At 41.2% G+C, this 13702-nt stretch overlaps 1 protein-coding gene across 2 annotated transcripts in view; it reads right to left on the bottom strand.

Annotated features, from left to right (window-relative positions):
• Positions 1-13702, bottom strand: part of pax7a (paired box 7a) — a 58148-nt gene that overhangs the window by 21009 nt on the left and 23437 nt on the right. For both annotated transcript variants that reach the window (XM_028003227.1, XM_028003226.1), the window contains exons 5-6: positions 10513-10712; positions 493-658 (exon numbers count right to left, since the gene is read on the bottom strand). In XM_028003227.1, the coding sequence (XP_027859028.1) occupies positions 493-658; positions 10513-10712 (366 nt within the window). The remainder of the gene's footprint in view (positions 1-492; positions 659-10512; positions 10713-13702) is intronic.

The raw sequence follows: 13702 nt of genomic DNA on the forward strand, positions 1-13702 counted from the left end.
TAATGTAGCTTCCCACAATCAGCGTGTGAATGTGTGCATGAATCACTAAATGTAGTGTGAAGCGCTTTGTAGTCCGCTAAAGTGCTATACAAATACAGGCCATTTCCATTTAATTTGTGATGGTAAATCACATAAAATCCTAATAAAATACACTAAATCCTGTGATCGTTGAAAGCATCTGACAGGCGTTTCCTGAATCATCTTTCGAAAGCAAATTTCTTAGTAAAAAGTGTAAAGCTTCCATGTGACCCTTGCTTGTAATGTAAGACTTGTCTCTTTCTCACTGTGACAAAGATGTGATTAGAAAGATAACAAGCTGCTGCATGCTTCTTATATGCAGCACATGATTCGTGCAACTTTATTAACATGTACATGAAAAATGGATGGCATACCACAAATAAATAGTACTAATGGAATATTTAGCAAAATTGAGTTAAAACCACCGGACAGAGCATTCTGTATGTTTTGGATGTTGGGCTGCGTCAGATTTACCCTGTGATAGCGTGGTGCTGGGGTAGCTGGTCTCCGGCAGCTGGTAGGTGGGTAAAGTTGGCATCCCCGTGGGCGGGAAACCGCCGGGAAGCAGGTGGTTGAAGGCTGCTAGCTGATTGGCGCCGGCCTGCTTGCGCCACCGAGCCCGTCTGTTGCTAAACCACACCTGCAAGTTGGATAAAAACACATCATTCCAAAAAGTAGCTTCAGTTTCTCTTTAGTGTGTGTTAGCTTGACCTCTAAGAGGGAGTTCTGACACCTGTGATTAATCTGGTGAGAACAGTAGCACTGCTGCTGTTAGCTGACAGTCTGCAGCCCTTCTTGGGAGCTCAGTGGCCTATATGTGTTGTTCTTAAGTGGTTGTGATCTGTGTAAACAGGCAGCTCTAAGCTTCCTTCAGAGGAAAGAAGTCACTGAAAGGTCAGAGGCAGGCCATTAGTCTGCATCACACCCCTCTAGTAAGCTTGAAAAGCTAAAAGACATTTTGGTAAATGATGATGATTTCCAGGATATAACTGTAAGGCGTATTTTTTGTTGTTTATTAAGTTGCAAGGTATATTTTAGGAGTAAAAAAAAAAAAAAATTCAAGTAGAGCGGTAACAAAATGAGCAGCATTACCATGTCACTTCTCTGAAAGAAAGGGGAAGAAAATAGGGAGTCTTTAGAATGGCAAAGATTTACACATTTTAAAAAGGCTTCTGCTTCAACAAAACATGAATATAATCAGGCGCCTTTTGAAAAGAGCCAGCAACCTGTTCCATTTAGCCAAGACAAGGCTCGGGCTTCGCTGTGTGCTTGGGGTTGAAGGACATTGATCTATGCCTCGCACAGGCAATTCATCAGAGTTTAATACACTGTCAGCGCAGTTCATCTACTGTTGTGTTTCAAACGGCCAGCGCTATTGTGAGAGCACATGAAAGAGGGGGACAAAAGGCCCTCCGTACGCCAGCGAGAACAGTGGACACAAAGAGGGGGCGTCCCTTTTAAACAGGTCTTAAAGAGGGACATTTTCAAGGCGACTTACACAGAGACGTACTCTGCATTTTGAGGGCCCGCCTCTTTTTTGTGTGCACAAACATACATATAAACTCGTATGGGCCTACAAGGGATCTCAGCCTTGCAGAGATCTTAATTCGAATGTGGTTCTTTTTCTACACAGTTGTTTCTTCCACAAAGACTTCTTTGCTTTTAACTCAGTTTGCAAGGGAGGAAATAAGATACAACAGCCAGCGACTGTGTCAGCTTTTCAGAAAAGGACAAATCTTGGGGTGTACAAGTGGAAAACCAACAGGAAATCTTTATCTAAAGCGCGACTGCTTCTAAAGGCTGAGTCTGAATCTCTTCAGTCGGCTATTACAAAACAAACGTGAGGTGTAGCTCGGGGAAATTTTTCCTATTGGGATGTAGTGGAGCGTGCTCTGAGGTTTGAACTGAGCACCGACTGGGCCAGACAAGCAGCTGCCTGGCTCAAGGGAGGGAGGGGGCGCACGGTTGGGGGCAGGGGTAGTGGGAGGTGCACCCCCTTCCCTCCACACACTCCCGATCACCCCACCCGGCAGTGCCACTTCACCTTCGACCTCATCCACTCACAACACTCCTTCTTTCATGCTCACTTTAACTTCCTTCCTTCTTTTGTCATCCAAGCTCAGGAAGCCGGTGCTTCATCATGGCGGACACAAAAACACCTGAATGTTAAAGTTAAGTTTCTCTTTCACTACTTTCTTTAACTCAGTGTTTCCATTTTCAGTTTCGGCTTCACCTTAAAAGATTTATTCAGCCATATGCTGTGTTTGTTTTGATATCCTGCTAAGTTGTACTTTTACTTCCTTCTTCTGTATCTATATTTGCTTTGGATTTTTTTTTTTTTTACAAAACAATATATTTATTTAGTGAAAACAAATATATGCACACATTTCACTCTCTGACCAAGACTAGAAGAATGTGCCTACTCTATGACTTTAAATGAATTGATCATTTTATTCCACAGAAGATTTTGGGAACATCAAGACATGCATTGTTTATGAAGTTATCTGATGAAGGAGATGTTCATTTAGATGCATGTCAATAGATGTCAAAGTAGTCATTGGAGTGCCTTATATTAAAGCTTAGAGCTCAGTAAGCTTTTGAAATGATCTATAACAAATTCATGATCAGGCACAACATGTAGAGTGTTACATTTTGAATGCAAACTCATATTCTCTCTTAGACCTTGAACTAGATGCCTGTGTCCATACTGAAATATATAATTTCTAGTGTCTGGACTTGTTTCTTCTTTGAAGCTTAACCGATATGATTTGTTTTAAGTAGAAACTAATTTGTCCTGATGAATTTTCAAATTTATCCTCTGTGTGTGATCTAGGAAACACACTGATCAGAATCAAAAGGTGGAAATACGAGTCAGCTTATCTCACAAGATTACATCATGTACTTGTTACATCTCAGTTCTGAGTCAAAGTAAGGAACCCAGACAGAAGTTACAAAACAGTCTTAGAAGGAGTCTTCCTTGCTATTGTTTTTTTTAGGGTTGGTGGTGGTCAAGCTGATGGACAACAGGTAAACTCCTGTGGAGTTAAGACCTCCTTTTTTCTTTGTCAAATTTCTCCTTTAGACTTGTTAAAGAACTCCAGTTATGCAGAGAACCTGTATGTTTAACTTTTAAAGAGGAAAAGTGATAACAATTTTTTATATATTTAGACTTTATGAGCTGTTATTACTCTGAATACTCATTCTTGAATAATTCATTTGACTTTCTCTTTAAGTAGTCACCAGATTTAATGTTTTTGGGTGTTTTATGTTTAGTTGATACTGTAACTTAGAAACTATTTTTTTCCCCATAAAATATCTAAATCTCATTTATGTCCGGATGAAATTCGGCAATAAGATGGTTCCCTAATGAAGATAAATATTCACACCTTAGCATTTCTTTTTAACATTTCTTCAGGCTAATAATTTTATACACACATGTAGCTCAATAAAAACATTATCCATTACTGCAAATGCTTTGCTTTAGGGTGCAAAAGTGAAGTAGGAAGAGATATCATTGCAACATTACTTTGAAAAAAGACCTAGTGTAACACGTCTGTCGAGTAAGGATGCACAGACAGGACATGCAGTGCATCCAGTCTAATATAAGGAGGAAAAGAGGGAACCATAAGGCACAAAGTGGCTTTCTCCAACAGTCATCAGACTCTTAGCACAAACAGGGATAAACAAGCACTTGAGTGGGGCTGCACACGTGCCCATACCCTATCACCAGCATGCATATATTACCAGCCCAGTCTTCTTGTACATGCACACATCGACTCTAGCACAGACTACGACACACAGCCCGAAGCTGAGGATTTGAGGCTGTGTGCTCTGGAACCTGATCACAAAGTCACCTTGGAACAGAAATTCTCCTCGACTCTCCCCAATCCGGTTTAATTCTCTGCAGAAACACAGACAGCTGCAGAGCTTCTTCATTGTTACCCTCGTTTACCTGTGAGTGCGTGGCCTGAATTCACTCACAGAATACACTTCTGTCTCATTTTCACTGACTATAAGGTCTCCCAGTATATAGGGCACGTGGACAGGTCTGTATTGTTGGATTGTGGTGGAGAACGTTATTTAGACCCATTTAGGTTAAAGGGACATCATCAAGAGTCAAGTTTAACCCGGGAAGGAAGAACAAAGAATAAAGCAGAACAATTGAGCTGCAGCTGTGAATCAGGAAAAGTGTGCGCAAAAGTGTTTCTCTTCCAGAGATATTATGGCTCTCTTGGTTTCCTCAAGCAATGTTTAAAACCTAGAGAGCCAATTTTTCCTCTAAGTAACATCTACAGTCACAACATGACCCATCAAAAACAGAGAGCTTATTAATTTCATGAATGCCATCCATCCATCCATCCATCCATTTTCTAACACCCTTGTCCGTAGTCGGGTCGGGAGGTGCTGGTGTCTATCTCCAGCTAATATTCTGGGCGAGAGGCGGGGTTATCCTGGACAGATCGCCAGTCTGTCGCAGGGCAACACAGAGACAGATGGGACAAACAACCATGCGCACACACACACACTCCTAGGGAGAATTTAGAGAGACCAATTAGCCTCATGTTTTTGGACTGTGCTGGGAATCGAACCCAGAACCTTCTTGCTGCAAGGCAACAGTTCTACCAACTGTGCCACTGTGCAGCCCCAATTCAAAAAACAAATTTATTCCAAATATTTTTTTCACCAATGTTGTCACTGTTGTGAAAAAGCACTATTATTTTGTCTTTCTCATTTCTTATAGGTTAAAAGCCACTGTGGACGACCAAAGAGCCACAACATGTGGCTCACATGCTGAGTGTTGGAGATCTCTGGTTTAGTTGGACTCCTTCCAGTTTCACAGTTTAGTTTCACTTCACAGATATGAACTTGTTCGTGTCGGTCTGTCACATAAAATTCTTGGAGTTTTGTGGTTTTAACCTGAAGTTCAAGAGGTATAAATAGTTTTGCAAGGCAGGGTGTATGCAAACCTTAAGCCTACAATCTGATAGAATGTAAAATATTAAATGCAGTGATGAAATCTGAGTCTGTGGTTTCTGGTACACTCCACATTGCTTCATCTCTGTTAATCTTCCTTTCCGTGTTAGTCAAAAGAACTGATTTTGAGCGATTAAATTCCTTTTTATCCTGGCTGATCAATGATAGTGGGCACTCATGCCAACATTGTAAAGCCATGACAGTGCACCACAGAGACCAAAAAATAAAAAATCCACTATGTGTTGCTTCTCTTAAACAGGATCATTTACATTTGAGAATTGCCTGTTTACACAATCCTCCATGAATTCTTTTCCCAAAGACAAGTCTTGAATATGTGACGCCTTTCAAGAGCCAATTTGCAACATTCGGCAGATGAATACCAGGAGCCGACAGATAATGACAAAACAAAATGTGCTGCTGACTTCATACCCATAAAAACGCAGAAGAGGTGATGCAACTGGCTTCAACAACACACCAAATCCTCTTCTGCCTCATACCACGCAATACCCCCCCCCCTTTACCCATGCCTCACACGTCCTCCTCCTCTTTCCCTTTCCTCTTTCTTCCCCTCTGATTCCCTCCCTGCTTGCCTTCCAGACTGGCACTATGCTAATTAAAGTAGCTAGGAGTGTGAATTTGTGAGGAGAGTGGGATTAGCTTGATAAGTATCAGGAGTACAGAAGCACTGTACCAAAGTCATTTAAATTCTAATAATAAGAAAGTGTTAGAACATTCACTCTGATGCATTGCAACAATTTCCTCCCGACAATCTACACAAATCCTATTTATTCCTTTATGAGAAGTAAACCCGCACTGGCGGGAATACAGTTGCCTGTTGGGTTTGGTTGCTACCACTCGGCGCTATTGGGATTTTTTTCCTTCACAGTACTGAAACTTGACTGATAGCACAACCATGAGGAAATATAAACATGGAATACCTTACATTTCCACTAACCTGCTTAAAACCACCTGCATGAGGCTAAACTCAGTTTTAAATGTATTTTACACCCAGCTAAAGATGCTAGCACACAGCCACTTATAGGTCTTTTCTGTGTGCTCTCATTCAGAGCAGCGCAAGCCACAGATAAAGAAAGAAACTTTTTACCAAATTGATTTGCATGCTTCATAAAAAGCAGTGCTTATGCCTTATTAGATTCCACTAACTATAATAGCTACACGGAGGATGTTTATTGGTAATGAAAGAGGACCTATGTGACAGATTTGGTAAAGCGAGCCGGCAGCAGCATGCTGAGATGATGAGCTCCGGTCGAGAAGCAGGAGTCTGTCTCTTAAAAACTTCAGCCTAAATGGGAGGGAAATGCAATTTGCCTCATGTGTAAGAGCTGATTTACAGCGACCTGCTGTCCATTGCCTGCACATCTCTCCCCCTGCGCGATGCTTCCCCACCTGATCCACCACTCAGCAGCACTCTTGTGAAATGGCTTTGTTGCCTGTTCTTGTTAAAACTGAGGGGTTATCAGATGGAAAGTAGCAGAGCACACTGCAATCGCGGTGGATACAGAGAAGGTAGACTTGGCAGCGTCCCCTCCTACAGAGACAGTCTGGAACTAATTGCTGAGAGATATGGATCACATCCCACAATTTGTCAGCCGGGGTGATAAAACCATTGCACGGTTTGTGGTGGTAAAGGAGCACCGGGAAGTTCTCTGAAAAGGGGCAGCGGGGCTGATCAAGATAGATGCTGAGAGGGTCTTAAAATGGCAGACGAGGGCAGACGCCAGGCAGTTAGCTCTATTTATGAGTTTATGTTGTGAGTCAGCGCTAAGCCAAACACTCATCACTCATATGATGATCCAGCTTTTAATTTTACAGCTCTGCTTTGACTGGCGGCCTTGTTTACAGAGGTGTTAGCCTCACAGTTTACCTCTGCACCCGTCCCAAAAACTGCTTTCCACATTATTGTCATCTTAAAAGACAAACAGATAACAGCGAACCATGACAGCTCTCACAAATCTGAGGATAAAATATGAGGCTGTGGGACCCCGGCACGGACCTCGGCCCGTAATTTCTCTCTCAGCCTCAAACTGCAGCAAGTTTCTGGATGACATCTGGAAGATGCGTCATTGCAGCTGTGCTGGAGGAGCTTTGCACTCTGGCCAAAGGGTCTCATCTCCTGGCCTATGACAGGCCATTCAGGCACCAATGTAGCAGCCCAGCTGGTGGACATCTTCTCATGTACACTCACATTTCAGTAACAGTCTTTGACTCTATCAGCTGTCCAAAGTGGTAAAAGGAGATGAATATGCATATGTGTGTAATTCAGAATCAGTTTTTAAAAGCGGTGTTGCATCTGGAGCAAAAGCTAGAAAAAACTATTAGGCTTTTCACAAAGTGATTTGACAATGTGTTCTTTGAAGCATGCAGACTGCGGAACCACTGTTGGCACTATTTATTTTAGCCATCAGTACCCTTTTCTCCATAACCTTCTCAGAAAATTAAGTTTGAGTTGACCTTTTGAGACTTTCAAAGCCTCAAAGAATTAGATTACGAGGAAAACAGCATTAACAAATTACAGCCGCGGCTCAAATTCCTCAGGTTTTCACATGACATCATTTAAGTCGATTATCCAAATGCAAAGAGACAGAAGTAACTCCGGTGGCATTCTACTCCCGTACTTCTCACTCTCTGCTCCACGATTATTTGTGGTTCCATAAACACTCAGGCGTTAATGGAAGAAAGAAATCTTTTAAATGACGTGTCCTCAATGATGACTGAAGAACAGAACCAGCCCAAGGATATATACGGTTCTAAATAAAATTAGATTTGTGGACCTTTTATCTGCTATAATGGTACCAGTATAAAAAAAATAAACAATAAAAAAAAACACTTTTTATGAACAACACTATTTGTCAGAAAACAAGCGTTGCACACTCTAATCATACCTCCTCATAGTAAAACATGGTAGTGGCTGCATCATGTCATTGTGACAGACAAGCAGTTTATGGTGCATTTTACATTTTTGCTAGTAAAAATGTTAAAACCACCCAAAAATGTTCTACTTTATGTTGTTTGGGACCCTAAGCATATTTTTGAGGCCATCCATCCAACAACAAACCCCACAACTCATATTCCTGTTAATTAATCCTTGTTTACCAACGATTATTCATTATGCACATTAATGTTACAGTTTTAACTAGAGGGAAAGTGAGTCACACAATAGCTAGATGTGTGTTGCTTGACTCACATTCATTTCTTATGATGTTCTTTGTTTCTGTGGCTTTTAGGATCTTCTTCTTCTTCTTCTTTCCTTTTTAAAACCCTGAATCCAGATCAACCAAAATCAAAGCCAACCATTTTTTCTGATGTTGACCAAGTTTTATACCATTTCTCCTTTATATAGGAAGGTCTTTGCATTCTGAATAAATTAAATCACATTTATCTTGAATGTAGAGCTTCAACTTTTGTTTTCTCCATTGAATTGTCACTTGTACATATAATATTTACACTAGATAAGTTGTCTTCTGAGAGTCCTAAGCTTTTGCTTAGTTTTCTTGTGCCGGCTCTAATGAAGAATAATAATTGAATACATTTGTTAAATAAATGATAATATATAAAACAAGAAACAAATTGAGTAAGTCTGCTTCTACTATAGAAATATCATGATTGCTTTAATCCCTGAAGATGAAATGCAAAATTGAAATGAACTTTTTAAGACAATGTAGGGTAATATTTACATTAAAATCTCAGCTGAAGCTCTTAGTTCTTCAGCACTTGACATACTGCACTCCTTTACTCAGACATACTGGATACCCGTGCATGTTGGGGGGTTTTGAAGATGGACAGTGACATGTGTGGAATCAGTTACCAACTCTGCGTGTTTGTGGTGTGATGAACAGTTAGCATGCGGTGAGGAGTTTGGGCCGTTTCAGAGTGAGTGTGAACCACTGGGGTAAGAGGAGAGGGGTGCCCCAGACTTTTTTTTCTCCAGCAGTTGATTGATTAATGTTGTTGTCGGGGCATGGGGTCCCCAGAGAGGATGAAGAACTCTGTGTGATATGTGGAGGATTTTACAAGCAGCGGCGAGCTTGAAAGTGGTGGGATGAGATCCTGGCCAAAGGCCGAAATGAGAAATCCATCAGGAATGCATTCCCTTTCGCTCCTCTCCTAGTTTCTGCTCCCTTCCCATCTTTAGAACAACAGCTGTTGCTGTAACTCTACTGTACACATCTTCCTTCAATCTTGCACTAAATTGTGGGGAGTTCAGGCTGTCAGAGTGGCCTCCTTAGTCTATGCCCTAGACTGTAGGGTGTGAAGTAAGGAAGTGTTTCTGTCAAACTGCTTCAGCATTAAGGATAATAGCATGATAAGAAGGAAAACGTGTTCATGATGGATGAATGTATTACACTGTAGAAGTATTCGTACTCCTTAAGACTTTTCACATTCTGTCAGGTTAGAATCACAAATTTTGATACATTTTATTTACAGAGTACAGTATATTTGTAAACTAGAAGGAGGGTAATGTCTGAAACATTTGGGAAGCATTTGTATTCAGCCATCTTTACTTTGACACCCATAAATAAAATCCAGAGTAGCAAATTACCTGAAGAATCAGTGTCTTTTAAACCCAATATGAATACAGCTGTACTATAAAAGCCTCAGAGCTTTTTAAGAGAACATTAATGAATAAAAATAATCATAACACTGAGAAATACAGTAGATAGGCCAGGGATAACATGTGGAAAGATTTAATATACGGTTAGGTTGTAAGTCCCAAGCTTTAAACATATTATAGAGCATTGTGCAATCCATGATATTAAAATAGAAAGACATCTCCAAGTGTCCCAAAACTGACAAGCCAGGCATGGAGAGCAATAATCAATGAATCAGCCAATAGGCCCCATGTAACTGTGAAGAAGCTGAAGAGCTCCAACAGCTCCGGTTGGAGATTGACAGGAAATCTAACCTTAATGAAGAAGTAGGAAGAATAAAGCTACTCATGAGTAAAATCTGCAAGAAGTCCCACATGAAGTTTGCCAAAAGCAATGCAGGAGACATAGTGTTCATTTAAAATACTGTAACACCGCACCATCTTACTGAGCAAACTATTGCAATGGTGAAACACGGTGGTGGCAGCATCACCCTGAGTGATTATTTTCCCCTGCAGAAGGAGTGGCTGGTCACAACCTAAATATCAGAACTTTGTTTTGTAAAAAAACTGAATCCATTCCCCCTCACAATGTGCTAGTTTGTTGGTTGCTTACATTAAATCCCAGTTAATTATGTTGAAATTTGTGGCTCTAATTTGAACTAAATGTGTAAAAATGTAAGGGGTAAGAACATTATGTTAAAGCAATGTGCAGACTCAAATTATAGAGAAAGGCAAGGCTTTTTCATTGGTGACATTCAGTGTTTCTGCAGCATGTAGTCCTAAAGAGTCGTTGAAAGTTAGTGCACCCTACTCACAAAGACATAGTCCCTGTAAAAGTAAAAGAATGGCTAATCTTTGCTTCGTCTTTGCTTCAGCTAAGGTTAAATTGCATACAGCTCTGTTGGACCTACCTGTACTCTGGCTTCTGTGAGTTTTGTCCTCTGAGCCAGCTCTTCTCGGGTGTAGATGTCAGGGTAATGCGTTCTCTCAAAAGCTTTCTCCAGCTCCTCCAGCTGCTCCGCTGTGAAGGTGGTGCGGCTGCGCCTCTGCTTCCTCTTCAGGGGCAAATCTGGCTCCGAATCAACATCCGATCCTTCATCTGTGCGGTTACCTGAGGTGTAGAGAAACCTAATGAATATCTAGTCCAGAGGACTTTGGGAAAATTAGTTGTTTGTGGAAAAGTAACGTCGTTATCTGCATTCTAAAAGGGCCTCTTTTGTCGTTCGTGATGCAGGGTTTGCATCGGAGAGGATTCAAATGACAGCTACTTTTCTCTCCGTACACAACTGGGAGAATATTATCTTAATCTGTGGATATTTATTTATTATAGAAGAGGCCCTGATATGCAATCCTGCCTGTGAGAGGGGCCCCAGAGGCAGTGGAGGCAGGGAGCTGAGGGGGAGCGGGCTGCCAGTGGGTAGAGGGGTTAATCTGCAGAGGCCACCTTGCTGCTCCTCACCCTGTTTTTCTCTGTCATTGGCCCAGGGCATACTGCTCATACACAGCTCAGCCAAAGTGCATAAAATAGAGCACAATATCGCACCAAAACCATTCAGTCCCATGTGTTTCCACCTGCTGTCACCGAATGAATTAAAGCATATTTTACATTACTTTTTCAGCATTCAACTAAGCTGAATTTTTGCTCGAGGAACACAGATACAGCACAAAGCTGTACAATCCGGGCCGACAGGGAAATTTTTGACAGTAAATACGCATTACCATTATAACTGAATTTAGAAAATTGCATCATTTTCACCTCCTCTGCATGTCTATTCAAACTACATGGCCCTTTTCATTTCATGTCATAAAATTCTTATTTTCATAATTTCCTCATTGAGACATTGACAAGGCAGAGTGATGTGCCAGTGTTGCTCCAGGCCTAGTTGGATTGCATCATGCTCAGTCCAGAAAGTGTGGGAGAAGGGAAAATAAAGGGAGATGCTGAAGAAGAGGGCGCGTGAAGAGATTTCGGGTTCTGACAGAGGCCCTTTGCCATCCGGCTCCGGTGGAAATGCGCACCTGACTCTGGCTCTTTGTTTCAGCTCACTCCAGTCAAATCTTTCAGTGGACAAAAGAACACTCAGACCTTGCCTCCAAATAACAACTGTGAGAACAAAAGAGCAACAGAGCTGGCGGAGACTCAAGGCCAGCTCCAGAGTTTAATTAAACAAGGAATTATGGGATTATATGGAGACTATCATTACAGGCCACTCCACCAGTCTTCTGCGAACATTTTTTGTCCCCCTGAGCTCGTGCTCGACGATTCCGTGCGGATTACATGTGGCCGCAGGACATGAGGCCGCATTCATTAAATCAATTCTTCAGTCTTATCCTTTTTAATAAAGATTGATTCTTGAAGCACAAGCTCGTAGAACACCCTTGAACATACAAAGTTGAATATGTACATACAGCACATATCCCTTTGTTGGTTTTCATGAGGATGCGAGTATCCATTTGCTCTGTAACTCGCCATGACGACACTTGAGAGCAGCGCCGCGGTCTGCGGATCACTTTGCAAAGTCACCTCCACGTCCCCACGGGGGAGACGCCGGGGTCAGAGTCGACACATGCTCAGGGGGGTTCTGAACAAGACACCATGGTCCTCTCCTCCTCAAATTATCACTTTTCTTTGCCTTTTTCTTTGTTGGAGATGTTCTCACAAACTTTAGCTAGCTAGCTAATAAACCAACCTCGCAGTTTATCACTGTACAGTTGAAAACACGTACTACATTTGACAATCTTTTTTTCTAACAATCTGACATTGAATCAGAGTAAATATTTAAATTTCTATTTGCTAAATGCAAAAAATAATGAGATAAAAATTTATTCGGAGATTTTTTGTTATTAGTCAGAGTATTGTGCCTTTAAATATTTTGGCAAAGTCCAGCTAATGTCAAGATCAAGGATTTTTAAGATTTTTTCCCACTGAAACCAGTCCCACCATTATGGACAGAAAGGCCACTCAGAAAAGAAGCAGCCATTACTCCAAAAGAAAGAATACAATTTAGACAACTACCTTAATTTTGGAGGAAAAATGGGAAAGCTTGCAAGCCTGAGAACACAATCTCAGCTGTTCAGCACAGGAATAGCAGTATTATGCTGTGTGGGATTGGGTGGTGCACTTCACTAAACAGATCCTGAGAAAAGAAAATATTGAAATCACATGTGAAAAAAGCAAGGAAGTTAAAACTGGAGTGCAACTGAATCCAACAAATGGACAATGAGCCTGAGAACACAGCCAAATTAGTTACAAAGTGAATTAAGTACAAGAAAGTCAGTGTATGAGAGTAGCCATCATAAAGCCTAGATGTCAGTAAATTTATATTTATCTATAAGGAGCTCATTTTTAGCTCCTTATAGCTAAAAGGATTTTGTGAATGAGGTAGCGTAGAAACCTGGCTAAGCTAAGCTAAGCTACACCAGTACCACCAGGAGGAATGTTCCACATATTGTGAGAGTCCACAAAATGTCTTTCCAAAGTCATACAGTTTAAGAGACAGTTCTACTAAATACTGTAGTCATTCCTGCAAACGTCGGAACAATAAAAAAGTAAAGAAAAAAGATTCTCCAAAGAAATTCTCTCATTATTCTGGCACTTTTCAAATAGAAATAATTTTGCCAATCCCAAATGGTCTAAAAAAAAATAAGGGTTACCTGACTTTTTAATACAGAATATGTAAATATGTGGTTTCAACAGTATCCTGATAGACCTCAGCAGCGTATAGCTTGTACTGCTGTTCGTCATTAAGCCTGCAGAGCCAACACATCTGCTGTTGTACATGAACCAGAAGCACAAGGTCAACAGTGCTGCCTGTAATGAGTGAAGGAAAATGGAACACGGCACATGTTGTTGGAGGCCAAATGGGACCTGGACATGATGTAAAACTCATCTGTATGCCGACAAAAATTGACGACAGAAATTATTCCGAAACACATGGCTGCTCTCTCCGCTGATCTAAGAAACGACCCGAGACACACGGACCGGCAAGAAAAGAGAGAGGAAATCACCGCCTTTCAGGCTGCTTCATGCAAAGTAAGAGCTAAATAAATAGACAAAATGGGGCCCTGCAGGACTGATCAGGTCATTTCTTTAACAGTGCA

This window comes from Xiphophorus couchianus, chromosome 20 (assembly GCF_001444195.1).
Source record: "Xiphophorus couchianus chromosome 20, X_couchianus-1.0, whole genome shotgun sequence".
NCBI lineage: Eukaryota > Metazoa > Chordata > Actinopteri > Cyprinodontiformes > Poeciliidae > Xiphophorus > Xiphophorus couchianus.